At 39.0% G+C, this 21023-nt stretch overlaps 1 protein-coding gene across 1 annotated transcript in view; it reads left to right on the top strand.

Annotated features, from left to right (window-relative positions):
- Positions 1-21023, top strand: part of PIP4P2 (phosphatidylinositol-4,5-bisphosphate 4-phosphatase 2) — a 263098-nt gene that overhangs the window by 26888 nt on the left and 215187 nt on the right. The window contains exons 2-3 of the mRNA XM_053715190.1: positions 12761-12909; positions 20540-20646. Of these exons, the coding sequence (XP_053571165.1) occupies positions 12761-12909; positions 20540-20646 (256 nt within the window). The remainder of the gene's footprint in view (positions 1-12760; positions 12910-20539; positions 20647-21023) is intronic.

Genomic DNA, 21023 nt, shown 5'->3' with positions numbered 1-21023 from the left:
ATGTGAACGCGGTTCAGAGATCATTGTTAGAACAGCTTTCTAACGCAAGCGAATTATGGACGTGTGACGTCTAGAAAAGGGGTTTGGTCCCCCCGGGGGGATTCAATTATTGGTTGACAAGATCGAGCCTACAATGTCAATTAATAATGCAAGATGGTGGGCGTAGGATTACAAGTACGATCGCAGGGATATAAACACTAAATAATCGGTAATTACAAATTTATTAAAAAAATCATGAATTAAAGTGCAGCTATTTTAACATCAATTTTAATGCTGTGTTTAGCATGCAGACTGACTTTACATTCACTTTAAAACCTTAATTTGCATGAAAAAATTCTATCAGAGCAGTTGCCACTTCCTAGGCTTTTTGTAATGAGGCTTCTGTTAATCAGATTGACAAGGCTGCTGCTTGATTTTCTTCTTTGTAGACTTTTTCCGAAGCTTTATCACTTTGATGTGCATGCTCTTTTTGCCAGCAAAGCTTTACAGGCCACAGTGCCTGATCAGTAACGTACCTGCTTTCACTGTTTCTCCTCCCTAATTTCATGATGATCTTGTGAACTTCACTACTTGTGTGTAATTGGGTAAAGATTCACACACGTGATGACACTCACAATCTGATAAAAAAACAAAAATTTATGCTTACCTGATAATTTAATTTCTTTCATGATGATGAGTTGACAAGACACACCCTTTCTTTTTTGTGTAGGTGGCGGCAGTACTTGTTTTGCACTTCTTCTGCCCTGCTTTATCATTCCTTCTTTTTTGTTTTCGTCCTCTACTTAGCTAAATGTATGACTGAGGATCATAGGAAGTGAGAGGGATTTCATGCTCTGGTGTGTTGGGGTATCTTTTGTCTCCTAGTGGTCAGGAGAGGAATTCCCACACGGGATGCCTAATGGAATCTTACCATCATGAAAGAAATGAGTTTAGGAGGTAAACATACATTTTGTTTTTATGCTTTGTGTAATTACTGTGTGTTTACTCTACTCTAATTGATGACTTTTTTTTTTTTTTTTAACATGTAAATAAAATTATTTTTTAGATTTGTCTTGATATTTACAAAATAGGCGTACTTGTGTTTTTTAGTGATAGAAAACCTAAATGGATTTTCCACAACCCTTCTTTGAATAATTTTCTCTCTGTCTTTTATGGTTAATGGCTATATAATGTGTCCCTTTTTAGAGTGCTTAGGAATCTCCCAGAAGTCTTCAGGGGTACCAGCTTTATATAATTAAAAGCTGGTTAATTTTCCACATATTTTGAGTTTGAGTAGGCTGTTGCTTTGCCCCAGCTGCTAGTGTTTGTTTTTGTGCTAATGGGGAACAAAGATTTTAACTTATTGGAACAGTATGCTCACTAAACCAAGAGCCAATCCATGCCTTGATCTCTATTAGGGCTCCTTGTTATCATATGTCTTATATTATGCTGAGATTTGGGAGGTTTGACTGTGGCTGACTCTCTAGGGGTCCCCTTTGCTTTTCAGGTTTGACTTTTGTTGTTAAGTGTTACAGTTTGTATGGATTCTTCTGCTCTGTTGTTTTTATACCAATCTACCCTGTAATGTCCAGATGGTCAGCCCTTCAGATTTATCTTTGTTTTTCCTCAGGTTGTTACTTTATGGGCATATTTTTATCAGGCTATATGTTCGTTACTTTACCCACATAACCCTTTTTTTAGGTACCTGTGTTTTAATGTCTATATCTCCTCAATTTTTAGCATGCATATTGTTTGTTTGTTTTGTTTACTGATTTCATTTAGCTGTGCCTGGACTAATATGCGGTTAGATTACAAGGTTTTTGTCGGTAATGGTGTGCGGTGCTAACGCACAGTTTTTCCTTACAGCTCACCTACAGTAACGCTGGTACGGGTCTTTAGAAAACCGGCGTTACCCGCAAAAATGTGAGCGTAGACTAGAATTTAGCTCCACATCTCGCCTCAATACCAGCGCTGCTTACGGTAGCGGTAAGCTGGCAAAACATGCTCGTGCACGATTTCCCTATAAGAATCAATGGGGGAGAGCCGGTTGGAAAAAAAAACTAACACCTGCAAAAAAGCAGCGTTCAGCTCCTAACGCAGCCCCATTGATGCCTATCGGGAAACACATTTATGTCTACACCTAACACCCTAACATGAACCCCAAGTCTAAACACCCCTAATCTGCCGCCCCTGACATCGCCGGCACCTGCTTTATATTATTAACCCCTAATCTTCCGCTTCGGACACCGCCGCCACCTACATTATACTTATGAACCCCTAATCTTCCGCCCCCAATGTCGCCGACACCTACCTACAATTATTAACCCCTAATCTGCCGCCCCCAACGTCGCCGCCACTATAATAAAGTTATTAATCCCTAAATCTAAGTCTAACCCTAACAACCCCCTAACTTAAATATAATTTAAATACATCTAAATAAATATTCCTATCATTAAATAAATTATTCCTTTTTTAAACTAAATACTTACCTATAAAATAAACCCTAAGCTAGCTACAATATAACTAATAGTTACATTGTAGCTAGCTTAGGGTTTATTTTTATTTTACAGGCAAGTTTGTATTTATTTTAACTAGGTACAATAGTTATTAAATAGTTATTAACTATTTAATTACTTCCTAGTTAAAATAAATACAAATATACCTGTAAAATAAAAAGCTACAATTACACCTAACACTACACTATAATTAAATAAATTACCTAAATTAACTACAATTATTTACAATTAAATTAACTAAATTACGAAAGAAAACAAACACTAAATTACAGAAAATAATAAAATAATTACAATTTGTTTAAACTAATTACACCTAATCTAATCCCCCTAATAAAATAAAAAAGCCCCCCAAAATAAAAAAAAATCCCTACCCTACACTAAATTACAAACAGCCCTTAGAAGGGCTTTTTGTGGGGCATTGCCGCAAAGTAATCAGCTCTTTTACCTGTAAAAAAAAAATACAATACCCCCCCAAAATTAAAACCCACCACCCACACACCCAACCCTACTCTAAAACCCACCCAATCCCCCCCTTAATAAAACCTAACACTACCCCCTTGAAGATCACCCTACCTTGAGACGTCTTCACCCAACCAGGCAGAAGTGGTCCTCCAGACGGTCCGAAGTCTTCATCCTATCCGGGCAGAAGAGGTCCTCCAGACGGCCAGAAGTCTTCATCCAAGCGGCATCTTCTATCTTCATCCATCCGGAGCGGGTCCATCTTCAAGACATCCGACGCGGAGAATCCTCTTAGTTCGACGGCGACTGGAACAATGACGGGTCCTTTAAATGAAGTCATCCAAGATGACATCCCTTCAATTCCGATTGGCTGATAGAATTCTATCAGCCAATAGGATTGAAGTTCAATCCTATTGGCTGATTAGAACAGCCAATAGGATTGAGCTTGCATACTATTGGCTGATTGGAACAGCCAATAGAATGCGAGGTCAATCCTATTGGCTGAATGGACAATTACCTTTTTCTGCAGCCAAGCCGGTATTTTCAGCGTTAAAACAGCACTGCAGCCATTACAAGTCTTGTCGATATAGGTGTACCGCACACCTTTTAGCCTGTACAGCAACGTCCGTCCCGCACACATAAAAATTACATATTTTCATGGGATTCCCATAGCGCTGCTATTACGAGTTTTGGGGTGAGGCTAAAAAGATCTGTAACGCCATCTAAAGTCAGTAGTTATGAGTTTTACGCTACAAAGCTGTAACATAAAACTCATAACTAAACTGCTACAAAGTACACTAACACCCATAAACTACCTATTAACCCCTAAACCGAGGCCCTCCCGCATAGCAAACACTATAATAAATGTATTAACCCCTAATCTGCCGCTCCCAACATAGCCGCCACTAAAAAATTATTAACCCCTTTTCCGCCGCTCCCTGACATCGTCACCACTATACTAAAGTTATTAACCCCTAAACCGCCGCCTTCCTGCATCAAAAACACTATTTAAATATTAACGCCTAATCTGCCGTCCGCCCACACCGCTGCTATAATAAGCCTATTAACCCCTAAACCGAAAGCCCCCCACAACGAAATGAACTAATTTAAACTAGTAACCCCTAAACCTAACAACCCCCTAACTTTTATATTAAAATTACAATTTCCCTATCTTAAATTAAAACTTACCTGTCACATTAAAAAAATAAATTTTAAACTCGAATTAGCCAATAGAATGAGAGCTGCTTAAATCCTATTGGCTGATTTGAATAGCCAATAGGATTTTAGCAGCCCTAATTCCTATTGGCTGATTCAAATCTTTCAGCCAATAGGAATGCAAGGGACGCCATCTTGGATGACGTCACTTGCATTGAAGATTCAGTTTACGGCGGCGACCGTAAGAAAAGGAGCTCCGCGTCGGATGTCTTCAGGATGGACCCGCTCCGCGCTGGCTGGATGAAGATCAAAGAGGCCGTCTGGATGAAAACGTCTTGCTGCATGGATGATGACTTCGCCGGCTGGATGGATCCTTCAAGCGGGACTTCAACAACTGTAAGTGGATCGTCTTGGGGTTAGTGTTAGTTTTTTTGGGTGTTTTTTTTTTTTTTTTTAGTTTAGGGTCTGGGTAGCAATGCCCATACAAATGTCCTTTTTCAGGGCAATGGTTAGCTTAGTTTATTTTAAAGTTATGGTTTTTATTTGAGAGGTTGGTTGTGGGGGTGGTGGGTTTTACTGTTTTGGGGGGGGGTTTGTATTTTTTTTTACATGTAAAAGAGCTGATATATTTGGGGCAATGCCCCACAAAAGGCCCTTTTAAGGGCCATTGGTAGTTTATTGTAGGCTAGGGTTTTTGTTTATTTTGGGTGGGCTTTTTTTATTTTGATAGGGCTATTAGATTAGGTGTAATTCTTTTTTATTTTTGATAATTTGTTCCTTATTTTGTGTAATGTATATTTTTAGGAGGTGTTTTTTGTTTTTGTTTTGTTTTTTAAAGTAAAATAGCTGTTTATCTCAGGGCAATGCTTTTAAGGGCCCCCCAAAAGGCCCTTTTAAGGGCCCTTGGTAGTTTATTCTAAAGTAGGGTTTTTTATTTTGTTTTGTTTTAAAGGTTATTAGAATAGGAATAATCTTTTTTTTTTTTTTTCTCTTGTAAGGTGTATCCAGTCCACGGATCATCCATTACTTGTGGGATATTCTCACTCCCAACAGGAAGTTGCAAGAGGACCCACAGCAAAGCTGTTATATAGCTCCTCCCCCCTCACTACCATATCCAGTCATTCTCTTGCAACTCTCAACGCGCATGGAGGTAGTAAGAGGAGAGTGGTGAAAAATAGTTAGTTTATTTTCTTCAATCAAAAGTTTGTTATTTTAAATAGTACTGGAGTTGTGATATTTTTTCTCAGGCAGAGATAGAAGAAGAATCTGCCTGAGTTTTCTATGATCTTAGCAGGTTGTAACTAAGATCCATTGCTGTTCTCACACATGTCTGAGGAGTGAGGTAAGTTCAGAGGGAGAATGGCGTGCAGTTTACTCTGCTATCAGGTATGTGCAGTTATGATTTTTTCTAGGATTGGAAATGCTAGAAAATGCTGCTGATTCCTGATAAATGTAAGTTAAGCCTGAATACAGTGATTTAATAACGACTGGTATCATGCTTACTCTCAGGGGTAATACTCTTATAGATATGCTATATAAAACGTTTGCTGGCATGTTTAATCGTTTTTTATATATGCTTGGTGATAAAACTTATCGGGGCCTAATTTTTTCCACATGGCTGGCTGTATTTTTGCCTAGAAACAGTTTCCTGAGGCTTTCCACTGTTGTAATATGAGTGGGAGGGGCCTATTTTAGCGCTTTTTTGCGCAGTTAAAATTACAGACTGAGACATCCAGTTCTCCTCAGGAGTCCCCTGAATGCTACAGGACATCTCTAAAGAGCCTAAAATAGTTTATTGGGGAAGGTAGGAGCCACAGTAAAGCTGTGGCACTTTGCTGGGACTGTTAAAAAACGTCTGTCGTTTTTTTGATCCGTTTTTTGAACTAAGGGGTTAATCATCCATTTGCAAGTGGGTGCAATGCTCTGTTAGCCTATTACATACACTGTAAAAATTTCATTTGTGTAACTGCCTTTTTTCACTGTTATTCAAATTTTGACAAAATTTGTTTCTCTTAAAGGCACAGTACCTTTTTTTTTTATATTGCTTGTTAACTTGAATTAAAGTGTTTTCCAAGCTTGCTAGTCTCATTGCAAGTCTGTATAAACATGTCTGACATAGAGGAAACTCCTTGTTCATTATGTTTAAAGGCCATGGTGGAACCCCCTCTTAGAATGTGTACCAATTGTACTGACTTCACTCTAAGCAATAAAGATCATATTCTGTCTTTAAAAAATGTATCACCAGAGGAATCTAGCGAGGGGGAAGTTATGCCGACTAACTCTCCCCACGTGTCAGATTCTTTGACTCCCGCTCAAGGGACTCACGCTGAAATGGCGCCAAGTACATCAAGGGCACCCATAGCGTTTACTTTACAAGACATGGCGGCAGTCATGGATAATACACTGTCAGCGGTATTAGCCAGACTACCTGAACTTAGAGGTAAGCGAGATAGCTCTGGGGTTAGACGAAATGCAGAGCATACTGACCCTTTAAGAACCATGTCTGATACTGCCTCACAATATGCTGAAGCTGAGGAAGGAGAACTTCAGTCTGTGGGTGGTGTTTCTGATTCAGGGAGAATCCCTGATTCTGATATTTCTACATTTAAATTTAAGCTTGAACACCTCCGCGTATTACTTAAAGAGGTTTTAGCTGCTCTGAATGACTGTGACACAATTGCAGTGCCAGAGAAATTGTGTAGACTGGATAAATACTTTGCAGTGCCGGTGTGTACTGATGTTTTTCCAATACCTAAAAGGTTTGCAGAAATTATTAATAAGGAATGGGATAGACCAGGTGTGCCGTTCTCTCCACCTCCTATTTTTAGAAAAATGTTTCCTATAGACACCACCACACGGGACTTATGGCAGACAGTCCCTAAGGTGGAGGGAGCAGTTTCTACTTTAGCAAAGCGTACTACTATCCCTGTCGAGGACAGTTGTGCTTTTTCAGATCCAATGGATAAAAAATTAGGTTACCTTAAGAAAATATTTTGTCAACAAGGTTTTATCCTACAGCCCCTTGCATGCATTGCCCCTGTCACTGCTGCTGCGGCGTTCTGGTTTGAGTCTCTGGAAGAGGCCTTACAGGTAGCGACTCCATTGGATGACATACTTGGCAAACTTAGGGCACTTAAGCTAGCCAATTCTTTTGTTTCTGATGCCATTGTTCATTTGACTAAACTAACGGCTAAGAATTCTGGTTTTGCTATACAGGCGCGCAGAGCGCTATGGCTTAAATCATGGTCAGCTAACGTGACTTCAAAAGCTAAGTTGCTTAATATTCCCTTCAAGGGGCAGACCTTATTCGGGCCTGGTTTGAAGGAGATTATTGCTGATATCACTGGAGGAAAAGGTCATGCCCTTCCTCAGGACAGGTCCAAATCCAGGGCCAAACCGTCTAATTTTGTGCCTTTCGAAACTTCAAGGCAAGTGCGGCATCAACCTCCTCTAATGCAAAACAAGAGGGAACTGTTGCTCAGTCCAAGGCGGTCTGGAGGCCAAACCAGACCTGGAACAAAGGTAAGCAGGCTAAAAAACCTGCTGCTGCCTCTAAGACAGCATGAAGGAACGGCCCCCTATCTGGTAACGGATCTAGTGGGGGGCAGACTTTCACTCTTTGCCCAGGCGTGGGCAAGAGATGTTCAGGATCCCTGGGCGTTGGAAATTATATCCCAGGGGTTTCTTCTGGACTTCAAAGCTTCTCCCCCCATAGGGAGATTTCACCTTTCACAATTATCGGCAAACCAGATCAAGAGAGAGGCATTCTTACACTGTGTAAGAGACCTCCTAGTTATGGGAGTGATCCATCCAGTTCCAAAAGAGGAACAAGGACAGGGTTTTTACTCAAATCTGTTTGTGGTTCCCAAAAAAGAGGGAACATTCAGACCAATTTTGGATCTAAAGATCTTAAACAAATTCCTCAGAGTTCCATCATTCAAGATGGAAACTATTCGTTCCATCCTGCCTATGATCCAGGAGGGTCAATATATGACTACAGTGGATCTAAAGGATGCTTATCTTCACATTCCGATACACAAAGATCATCATCGGTTTCTCAGGTTTGCCTTTCTAGACAGGCATTACCAGTTTGTAGCTCTTCCCTTTGGATTAGCTACAGCCCCAAGAATCTTCACGAAGGTTCTAGGGTCCCTTCTGGCGGTCCTAAGGCCGCGGGACATAGCAGTAGCCCCTTATTTAGACGACATCCTGATACAGGCGTCACACTTCCAAATTGCCAGGTCTCATACGGACATAGTACTGGCATTTCTGAGGTCGCATGGGTGGAAAGTGAACGAGGAAAAGAGTTCTCTATCCCCACTCACAAGAGTTTCCTTTCTAGGGACTCTGATAGATTCTGTAGAAATGAAAATTTACCTGACGGAGTCCAGGTTATCAAAGCTTCTAAATTCCTGCCTGGTTCTTTATTCCATTCCGCGCCCTTCGGTGGCTCAGTGTATGGAAGTAATCGGCTTAATGGTAGCGGCAATGGACATAATGCCGTTTGCACGCTTACATCTCAGACCGCTGCAACTATGCATGCTCAGTCAGTGGAACGGGGATTACACAGATTTGTCTCCTCAACTGAATCTGGACCAAGTGACCAGGGATTCTCTTCTCTGGTGGCTATCTCAGGTCCATCTGTCCAAAGGTATGACCTTTCGCAGGCCAGATTGGACAATTGTAACAACAGATGCCAGCCTTCTAGGTTGGGGTGCAGTCTGGAACTCCATGAAGGCTCAGGGATCGTGGACTCAGGAGGAGTCTCTCCTTCCAATAAATATTCTGGAGCTAAGAGCGATATTCAATGCTCTTCAGGCTTGGCCTCAGTTAGCAACTCTGAGGTACATCAGATTTCAGTCGGACAACATCACGACTGTGGCTTACATCAACCATCAAGGGGGAACAAGAAGTTCCCAAGCGATGTTAGAAGCCTCAAGTATAATTCACTGGGCAGAGATTCACTCCTGCCACCTATCAGCTATCCATATCCCAGGTGTAGAGAACTGGGAGGCGGATTTTCTAAGTCGACAGACTTTTCATCCGGGGGAGTGGGAACTCCATCCGAAGGTGTTTGCACAAGTGATTCATCGCTGGGGCAAACCAGAACTGGATCTCATGGCGTCTCGACAGAACGCCAAGCTTCCTTGTTATGGATCCAGGTCCAGGGACCCCAGGGCGACGCTGATAGACGCTCTAGCAGCGCCCTGGTCTTTCAACCTGGCTTATGTGTTTCCACCATTTCCTCTGCTCCCTCGTCTGATTGCCAAGATCAAGCAGGAGAGAGCATCAGTGATTTTAATAGCGCCTGCGTGGCCACGCAGGACCTGGTATGCAGATCTAGTGGACATGTCATCATTGCCACCATGGACTCTGCCTCTGAGACAGGACCTTCTACTTCAGGGTCCTTTCCTCCATCCAAATCTAATTTCTCTGAGACTGACTGCATGGAGATTGAACGCTTGATTTTATCAAAGTGTGGCTTCTCCGAGTCAGTCATTAATACCTTAATACAGGCACGAAAACCTGTCACTAGGAAAATTTACCATAAGATATGGCGTAAATATCTTTATTGGTGCGAATCCAAGGGTTACTCATGGAGTAAGGTCAGGATTCCCAGGATATCATCTTTTCTCCAAGAAGGCTTGGAAAAAGGTTTGTCAGCTAGTTCCTTAAAGGGACAGATTTCTGCTCTGTCTATTCTTTTGCACAAGCGTCTGGCAGATGTTCCAGACGTTCAGGCATTTTGTCAGGCTTTAGTCAGAATCAAGCCTGTGTTCAAACCTGTTGCTCCACCATGGAGCTTAAATTTGGTTCTTAAGGTTCTTCAAGGAGTTCCGTTTGAACCTCCTTCATTCCATAGATATAAAGCTTTTATCTTGGAAAGTCCTTTTTTTGGTAGCTATTTCCTCGGCTCGTAGAGTGTCTGAGCTATCTGCCTTACAATGTGATTCTCCTTATCTGATTTTTCATTCTGATAAGGTAGTCCTGCGTACCAAACCTGGGTTTTTACCTAAGGTGGTATCTAACAAGAATATCAATCAAGAGATTGTTGTTCCATCCTTGTGTCCCAATCCTTCTTCAAAGAAGGAACGTCTATTACACAATCTGGACGTGGTTCGTGCTTTAAAGTTTTACTTACAAGCTACTAAAGATTTTCAACAAACATCTGCTTTGTTTGTTGTTTACTCTGGACAGAGGAGAGGTCAAAAGGCTTCGGCAACCTCTCTTTCTTTTTGGCTAAGAAGCATAATACGCTTAGCCTATGAGACTGCTGGACAGCAGCCTCCTGAAAGGATTACAGCTCATTCCACTAGAGCTGTGGCTTCCACTTGGGCCTTTAAAAATGAGGCTTCTGTTGAACAGATTTGCAAGGCGGGGACTTGGTCTTCGCTTCATACTTTTTCAAAATTCTACAAATTTGATACTTTTGCTTCTTCGGAGGCTATTTTTGGGAGAAAGGTTTTACAGGCAGTGGTACCTTCCGTTTAAAGGGACAGTATACACTCATTTTCATATAACTGCATGGAATTGACACTACTATAAAGAATAAGATGCACAGATACTGATATAAAAATCCAGTATAAAACTGTTTTAAAACTTACTTATAAGTTCTAACTTTAGCTCTGTTGAAAAGGTGGGTGGAAAGCCCACTGCAAGTGGGAGATAAGACACTCCCCCCTCCCCCTTCTTTTGCATATGAAAAGACCCTTTACACAAACAGGAGCAAGCTGGAGAAGGTAGCCGACCGTATTCACATAAAACTTTGGGGCTTGGTTAGGAGTCTGAAAATCACTGCAATGTTATTTAAAAATAAGCAAAACTATACATTTTTAAAAAAAGAAAACTTTATGGGCTATATAAATAGATCATCTACAAAACATTTATGCAAAGAAAAAATGAGTGTATAATGTCCCTTTAAGTACCTGCCTTGTCCCTCCCTTCATCCGTGTACTTTAGCTTTGGTATTGGTATCCCACAAGTAATGGATGATCCGTGGACTGGATACACCTTACAAGAGAAAACATAATTTATGCTTACCTGATAAATTTATTTCTCTTGTGGTGTATCCAGTCCACGGCCCGCCCTGTCATTTTAAGGCAGGTTATTTTTAAATTTAAACTACAGTCACCACTGCACCCTATGGTTTCTCCTTTCTCTGCTTGTTTTCGGTCGAATGACTGGATATGGTAGTGACGGGAGGAGCTATATAACAGCTTTGCTGTGGGTCCTCTTGCAACTTCCTGTTGGGAGTGAGAATATCCCACAAGTACTGGATGATCCGTGGACTGGATACACCACAAGAGAAATAAATTTATCAGGTAAGCATAAATTGTGTTTTTTTTGTTTTTTTTTATAATTTTTTTTGTTTGTAATGATAGGGTTTTTTATTTTTGGTAATGATAGGTTTCAATGTAAGGCAGGTTAGATTTGATTTCACAGGTAAGTTTGTATTTATTTTAACTAGGTAGTTGTTAAATAGTTAACTATTTACTAACTAGTCTACCTAGTTAAAATAAATACAAACTTACTTGTGAAATAAAAATAAAACCTAAGCTAGCTACAATATAACTATTAGTAATATTGTAGCTACCTTAGGTTTTATTTCACAGGTCACTATGTATTTAGTTTTAAATAGGAATTATTTAGTTAATAATTGTAAATTTAATTTAGATCTAATATAATTATGTTAAAGTTAGGGGGGTTAGGTTTAGGGGTTAATATAGTTTAATTTAGCTTGTTGCGATGTGGGGGGGGGGGCTGGCGGTTTAGGGGTTAATAGGTTTATTTAGTTAATAAGTGTAAATTTAATTTAGCTATATTTGTATTATGTTAAAGTTAGGGGGTGTTAGGGTTACGTTAGGGTTAGGTTTAGGGGTTAATATAGTTTAATTTAGCTTGTTGCGATGTGGGGGGCTGGCGGTTTAGGGGTTAATAAATGTAGTTTAGTGGCGGAGATATCGGGAGCGGCAGATTAGGGGTTAATAATTTTATTTAGGTAGCGGCGATATCGGGAGCGTCAGATTAGGGGTTATTAACGTTAGGCAGGTGTCAGTGATGTCAGGGGCAGCAGATTAGGGGTGTTTAGACGTAGGGTTTATGTTAGGTTGTTAGATTTAAATGGTATTTTAATTTCCCCATAGACATCAATGGGGCTGCATTACGGAACTCTAGTTTCCGCGATCGCAGGGGTTAGTTTTTTTGTTTGCCTGCTCTCCCCATTGATGTCTATGGGGAGATCGTGCACGAGCACGTCTCAGCAGCGCTCTAATTGTGTGCGGTATGGAGCAGTTATCCTTTCTTTAGAATCCATCCATCCTAAATAAGGATGTATTTATTTTTATTATAAGTTATCTGATATTTTTAATGTGTGTGTTTTTTGTTTTGTTTTAAATTTCATAAATGATTTTGGAATTCCTGGTTTTGTTCGCTCTAATATCCTAAACATAATATTACTAATATGGATAATGTTTTAATCCTAGTCATGGATTTATAAACAGCTTTTGACTTGATTTTATATGTAGTAATTAATATTGTGCTGTCTAAAGCATTCTATGTCATCAGTATTCTATTTTCTGTTTACTATACATAAACTCATATTTATAGCAAATGTTTACTGTCTATTAACTAGAAATATTTTTTCTCTGCAGCTGAATTGCCGCCTCCGTATACAGCTATTGCCAGCCCAGATGCCAGTGGAGTTCCTGTTATTAATTGCCGTGTGTGCCAGTCTCTTATTAATTTGGATGGCAAGCTTCATCAGCATGTTGTGAAGTGCACAATCTGCAATGAAGCTACGGTAAAGGGAAATGATTATTGACAAATTACAAGCAGGAATAACTGCTTCTTTATTGCATGCTATAGTAATTCTCATTTTTACATACATTTTCCACCTTTTAGGTTTTAAAGACTTTAAATTCATATTTCTTTCACAGTCTTGGAGCTGAAGCCAGGAATGCTGGGTATATAGAATTTGGTTTCCTTGAATGTAGAAACCTTCCAAATGTCATCAGGGGGCTTCTCCTCTTTCTATATATACCCCATTTACTTCCTGAAGACTTTAGTTAAAGGGACATGAAACCCAAAAAAATTATTTCATGATTCAGATAGAGAATAACATTTTAAACAACTTTCCAATTTACTTCTATTATTTAATTTGCTTCCTTCTCTTGTTATACTTTGCTGAAAAGATTATCTAGGTAAGCTCAGGGGCAGCAGAGAAACTAGGTTCTAGTTGTTGATTGGTGGCTGCATATATATATTGATTGCGATTGGCTCACCCATGTGTTCAGTTAGAAGCCAGTAGTGCATTGCTGCTCCTTCAACAAATGATTCCAAGAGAAAGAAACAGATTAGATAATATAAGTAAATTATAAAGTTGTTTGAAATTGTATTCTCTATCTGAATCATGAAAGAATTTTTTTGGGTTTCATGTCCCTTTAAGTGCTTTTGTTCTTGAAATTTGACAGGTGGGGCTGTTGCTCAGATTCTGCAATGTTGTATCAATCAATACAGGCCCTCTTATCCAAGCCCTTGTTTAGAGCATTTCATGCAGATAATAGATCCTAAGAGGGAATACTTTATCTTCCTTTTACCCCTTGACAAGCAGGGAAAGTTGCAGGATTTTTTTTTCCAACCTGCACCAGTTATGTCTTACTGTACCATCTGATGTCAAGCCCTACATATACCCTTGGTATTTTCATGTTGTAATCGAATATAATTGTGCAATGTATAATTATTTTGTTTGGCTATGATTGTTACATACATACATACATACATATCATGTCTACAGTCTTGAATTTTCCATTGCAAAATGTCGGGAGGTGTGCAGAACTACTAGAGCTTTGCTCGGTGCAATCTTCAGGGAGTATACTTCAGGGTTGTAAATTACATGTATTTTTGCCACTTTGCAAGGCCCTTGAGCTTGATTCTGAAAGGAATACTAAACTCAATTTTTTTCTTTCATGATTCAGATAGAGCATGAAATGTTAAGCAATTTTCTAATTTACTCCTATTATAAATTTTTCTTAGTTCTCATGCTATCTTTATTTAAAGAGCAGGAATGTAAATCTTAGAAGCCAGCCCATTTTTGGTTTAGAACCTAGGTTACGCTTGCTTATTGGTGGCTTAATGTAGCCACTAATAAGCAAACGCTATCCAGGGTGCTGAACCAAAGATGGGCCGGCTCCTAAGATTTACATTCCTGCTCTTTAAATAAAGAAAGCAAGATAATAAAGAAAAATTGATAATAGGAGTTGTGAAAGACAAAATTGGGTTTCGTATCCCTTTAAGTTGTATGATAACACAAAAACTTTTCTTTCACTCATGGTTAGTGTTTGGCTGAAGCCATTTATTATCAACCAATCTTTTAAAATCATAATGACAACAGAAACTACCCAAATGACCCTGATCAAAAGTTTACATACCCTGGATTTTGGATATTTCTGGATTCTGAGTCATCGGGAAAGCAAAAGAATTGTCAAAGGATCTACGGGAAAAGGTAGTTGAACTGTATAAAACAGGAAAGGGATATAAAAGATATCCAAGGAATTGAGAATGACAATCAGCAGTGTTCAAACTCAAATCAAGAAGTGGAAAATGAGGGGTTCTGTTGAAACCAAACCACAGTCAGGTAGACCAACTAAAATTTCAGCCACAACTGCCAGGAAAATTGTTCGGGATGCAAAGAAAAACCCACAAATAACTTCAGGTGAAATACAGGACTCTCTGAAAACATGTGGTGGGGCTGTTTCAAGATGCACAATAAGGAGGCACTTGAAGAAAGATGGGCTGCATGGTCGAGTCGCCAGAGGAAAGCCATTACTACGCAAATGCCACAAAGTATCCCGCTTACAATACACCAAATAGCACAGAGACAAGCCCCAAACCTTCTGGCACAAAGTCATTTGGAGTGATGAGAACAAAATTGAGCTTTTTGGCCACAGCCATAAACGCTACATTTGGAGAGGAGTCAAAAAGACAAAACATTCCCTAGAGTCACACAGATATATGATGTTTTTATATATATTTTATCAATTTTTATTAATTTATTTATTAATATTAAATAAAATATTTGTTCAAGAAATTTCTGAGTCATAGTGAAATAATTGCAACCAAATCTTCCTGCCCAAGGGGTATATCTCTAACGAATATCAATCCAACACTACATATTAATATATACACCCAATCATTCTTACAGGTTTTAGCATTCATTTTCGCCCCATACTCCTAACCTCTTCTTTCCAGAGGAGTCAACAAGGCCTATAGTGAAAGGTACACCATTCCTACTGTGAAACACGGAGGTGGATCGCTGATGTTTTGGGGATGTGTGAGTTACAAAGGCACAGGAAATTTGGTCATAATTGATGGCAAGATTAATACAGTATGTTATCAAAAAATACTGGAGTAAAATTTGCATTCATCAGCCCAGAAGCTGCGCATGGGACGTACTTGGACATTCCAACATGACAATGATCCTAAACACAAGGCCAAGTTGACCTGTCATTGGCTACAGCAGAATAAAGTGAAGGTTCTGGAGTGGCCATCTCCGTCTCCTGACCTGAATATCATTGAGCCACTCTGTTCATGCAAGACAGCCTAAGAATTTACAGGAACTGGAGACTTTTTGCCAGGAAGAATGGGCAGCTTTACCATCTGAGAAGATAAAGAGCCTCATCCACAAATACCACAAAAGATTTCAAGCTGTCATTGATGTTAAATGGGGCAATACACGGTATTAAGAACTGGGGTATGTAAACTTTTGATCAGGGCCATTTGGGTAGTTTCTGTTGCCATTATGATTTAAAAAGAGTAAACACAGTTGATAATAAATTGCTTCAGCCAAACACTAACCATGAGTGAAAGAAAAGTTTTTGTGTTATCATTCATATTCTCTGAAAAATGGCCAAGAAATCATAAATTCTGCCAGGGTATGTAAACGTATGAGCACAGCTGTATACTGTATAAGGATACATAACATAGTAGATGAGGTTGAAGAAAGACTGAAGTCCATCAAGTTCAACCTATACAAATCTTAATATACTTCAAAAAAAAGCTAGAGTGCCATTTGATACACATTGGTCTCAGCACAGCTTCTGTTGCTTTGTTTTTACGAAGCTGCTTTCCACACCTAGAGTATTTCTCATGGGCCTCTTGTTTGTATGAGATCCTGGTAATAACATTATCAGAAGTGATGGTGACCTGTCATACTACTATGACAATTCAGTATGCTTTAATCTATGGTTGGTACTTTTGAGTTAGGGTTTTCTAAAGATCACTAATTTGTTACTAGGACAGATATCTGTCTGATCATCTAGTATAAGATCTGGAATCATCAACGCTTAGAGACTGTATCTTCAAGAAATCCACTTTGCTGTTTAGCTTTCTAATATAGCTGTATTGACTCCAATTATATGACCAGGTGGGGACGACTGTACATGTAGTAGTTTTTTTTAAAACACTATGAAAGGGTTAAAGGTTTACCTTGCTATAGGCAAGATATAAAAAAAAGATTTTGTTAGTTGTAGAGGGATGGTACCAAAAACTAGTTTCCAGTATCTTACACAGAGCTATTTAAAGAAAGGGACAGTCTACACCAGATTTTTTATTGTTTAAAAAGATAGATAATCCCTTTATTACCCATTCCCTAGTTTTGCATAACCAACACAGTTATATAAATACACTTTTTACCTCTGTGATTATCTTGTATCTAAGCCTCTGAAATCTGCCCCCTTATTGCAGTTCTTTTGACAGACGTCCATTTTAGCCAATCAGAGCTGGCTCACTGGAACTCCACGTGCGTGAGCACAGTGTTATCTATATGACACACACAAACTAACACCCTCTAGTGGTGAAAAACTGTCAAAATGCCCCGAGAGAAGAGGTGGCCTTCAAGGGCTTAGAAATTGGCATATAAACCTTCTAGGTTTAGCTTTCAACTAAGAATACCAAGAGAACAAAGCAAAATTGGTGATAAAAGTAAATTGGAAAATTGTTTAACATTACATTCTCTATCTGAATCATGAAATTTTATTTTTGACTAGACTGTCCCTTTAAGGCAGCATCTGGCTATCTCGTATTACCACGGTCAGTAATAATTGTTGCACCTTTGTGACATAGCTGCGAGCTTGCCACACCATCTGCTGATGTTGTAAAATATAAATCGGTTGCTTTATGGTAATAAACTTTCACATAATTTTATTGAAGCTGTATAGTAGTATTAGGGTTGCCATCCTTCTTGGGGAAAAAATGGTATTTGCTAATTAGCATAAATAATGATACAGCCTGACTTAGAAACTAAAGCATCTAGGGCTGATTTTAAAGGATCATTTGTTTTAAAATTAGATTCCAGCTCACAATAATAGAACATGTATTTTTATATGTATCCTTTTAAATAATGGAGGAAATAAAACCATGAGATTAAAATCCTCAATTACATACAAGTAAGAACCATAAAAATTATTGTATAGCCAATCCGCACATCTAGGCAAGTATCCCCACTTGCCTTACCATAGGAGTAGTCTGTATACATTGTTACCAATGCACCAGAGAACTGTGGGTAAGATATACAAATTAGATACACAAGATCTCACAGTTTTTGCTTCCATACAGTGGCATACAGTGTCTGGCCACAAAATCCCCTTATGGGAACTTACCTCTTAAAGGGACTCTGTGGTCATACACAGTATGGAAGCAAAAACTGTGAGATATTGTGTAACTAATTTGCATATATTACCCACAGTTCTCGGGTGGATTGGTAATAATTTATACCGACTGCTTCTATGGGATAACAAGCAGGGATACTTGCATAGTAGTGCTGATTGACTATATAATATTTTTTATGATTCTTATATTTATCCTTTAATGACCTTCCACCATTGGCCAATATATTACGAAGTACTATGCTTTTGACTTATTTTCAAAGCTTTGAATTTTTTGCTGTTTTGCTTAGTTATCTGGTGTGATATAGAGATAGTATAGTAAATAAAATAAATACCAATATAAAGGACTTTATTATTGTTATGTAAAAAATAACCTTGTAAAGTACTAAACCATGAATATCCGTCATCAGGGAGGAATTATTTTCAGGTATACAATACAGGAGGAGGCATATCCTGTCCTAAGATGCTCATAGATAAATTGATTTTGGTAATTCAGAGCCTACAAAATTGTGGAACAGTTTCCCCTTTTTCCAGACTATTAATCCATGTAGAGACAACAGTGATTACTTGGAAATACAGGCTGTCCTGCTATTACAGTGCTCTCTAGACAATGCGAAAACCTTTATTTCTTTTACAAGATATGACGAGTCCACGGATTTCATCCTTACTTATGGGATTATGCCTCCTGTTTAGCAGGAAGTGGCAAAGAGCACCACAGCAGAGCTGTATATATAGCTCCTCCCTTCCCTCCCCCTCCAGTCATTCTCTTTGCCTGTGTTAGTGATAGGAAGAGGTAAAGTGAGGTGTTAGTTTAGATTCTTCAATCAAGAAGTTTTTTATTTTAAAATGGTGCCAGTGAGTACTATTTTCCTCAGGGAGAAATCGTCAGTCTATAACTTCCCAAGAGGAGTGGAGACATTTTATTTTTCTGCCCTGATGTTGATGATCTTAGCAAGATTGAACGCTTGATATTATCTAAGCGGGGTTTCTCTGATTCGGTCATTGATCCTTTGATTCAGGCACGTAAGCCTGTTACTAGAAATATCTACCATAAGATATGGCGTAAATATCTTTATTGGTGCAAATCCAAGGGCTACTCATGGAGTAGAGTTGGGATTCCCAAGATTCTGTCTTTTCTCCAAGAAGGATTGGAGAAAGGGTTATCAGCGAGTTCCTTAAAGGGACAAATCTCTGCTTTGTCAATTTTGCTACACAAACGTTTGGCAGATGTTCCAGACGTTCAGTCTTTTTGTCAGGCTCTAACCAGAATTAAGCCTGTGTTTAGAACAATTGCTCCACCCTGGAGTTTGAATTTAGTTCTTAATGTTCTTCAAGGGGTTCCGTTTGAACCCATGCATTCCATAGATATTAAGTTGTTATCATGGAAAGTTTTATTTTTGGTTCCTATTTTTTCTGCTCGTAGAGTTTCTGAGCTTTCAGCGTTACAATGTGACTCGCCTTATCTTATCTTTCATTCTGATAAGGTGGTTTTACGTACCAAACCTGGTTTCCTTTCTAAGGTTGTTTCTAATAAGAATATTAATCAGGAAATTGTTGTTCCCTCATTATGTCCTAATCCTTCTTCTAAGAAGGAGCGTCTGTTGCATAACTTGGACGTGGTCCGTGCCCTGAAGTTTTACTTGCAGGCGACTAAGGATTTTTGTCAATCATCTTCATTATTTGTTGTTTTTTCTGGAAAGCGTAGGGGCCAAATAACTACGGCTACCTCTCTTTCTTTTTGGCTGCAGAGTATCATCCGTCTGGCATATGAGATCGCTGGACAGCAGCCCCCTGAAAGAATTATGGCTCATTCTACTAGGGCTGTGCCTTCCTCATGGGCATTTAAAAACGATGCTTCTGTTGAACAGATTTGCAAGGCTGCAACTTGGTCGTCTCTTCACACTTTTTCCAAATTTTACAAATTTGATACTTTTGCTTCTTCTGAGGCTGGTGTTGGGAGAAAGGTTCTTCAAGCAGTGGTGCCTTCCGTTTAGGTTCCTGTCTTGTCCCTCCCTTTCATCCGTGTCCTATAGCTTTGGTATTGTATCCCATAAGTAAGGATGAAATCCGTGGACTCGTCATATCTTGTAAAAGAAAAGGAAATTTATGCTTACCTGATAAATGTATTTCTGTTACGATATGACGAGTCCACGGCCAACCCTGTCATTTCTAAGACAGGTATTTATTTTTGTTAAACTCAGTCACCTCTGCACCTTTGGCTTTTCCTTTCTCTTCCTAACTTCGGTCGAATGACTGGAGGGGGAGGGAAGGGAGGAGCTATATATACAGCTCTGCTGTGGTGCTCTTTGCCACTTCCTGCTAAACAGGAGGCGTAATCCCATAAGTAAGGATGAAATCCATGGGCTCGTCATATCGTAAAAGAAATAAATTTATCAGGTAAGCATAAATTTCCTTTTTGGATCTAGTCTAATCAAGAAGGACCTGGTTGACCTATTTCATGGTTTTTACAGTAGGGCAGAGTGACTGGCCATCTACATAGATATCTTTTCTTCTGTCTCAGGGTTTATTTCATTACCAACTGCTTTAACATTTTGATTACTGAGTGCTTGTTTCTGAAGGAAACATTTACTGACAAGCTGCTTCGCACACTATTCTGAATGATAACCAGTAATGTAATGTTTGCTATGTCAAATTAAAAGTGTATTTTGTAAACCACAATACAAATGCTGATGTATATTAAAAAACAACAACTTACATTTCACTTTTGTATAAGTAATATTGTCCTAACAATGTTTTTTTATTTTTAAGCCAATCAAAACTCCGCCTTCAGGGAAGAAATATGTCAGGTGCCCTTGTAACTGCCTTTTAATATGCAAGGATACATCACGGCGAATAGGATGTCCAAGACCAAACTGGTATGTCTAAATTGTCTTTAGTCTCATTTAATTTAAAAGGTGTTTTTACTTACAGACATGTTTTGTTTTTTTCTTCAAACAACTGCATTTTTCCTAATTATTGGTATTTGTCTGTTACCTTTAAGTAACAATAGTAGTTTATAAACTCAGAAGCTAAAATTACTAAAACAACTTACAGAAAATGAACCAATCTTCTTCCTTTACTGCCACATCAGCCAACTTTGGTCATAGCTTCAATCCATGAGTAGTGCTCTATTTGATTTTTTTCTAAACCTTCCCAATCTGAGAAGGTTAAATGTGCAATATAACAAGAAAATCCGGTAAAAAGCAAAATAAAACCAAAATACCCTCTAAAACACCAGGTACAGGAACACAAA

Source organism: Bombina bombina, chromosome 5 (genome assembly GCF_027579735.1).
Source record: "Bombina bombina isolate aBomBom1 chromosome 5, aBomBom1.pri, whole genome shotgun sequence".
Taxonomy (NCBI): Eukaryota; Metazoa; Chordata; class Amphibia; order Anura; family Bombinatoridae; genus Bombina; species Bombina bombina.
Note: the sequence above shows the minus strand (reverse complement) of the source record. Positions and strands in the feature narration are given on the sequence as shown.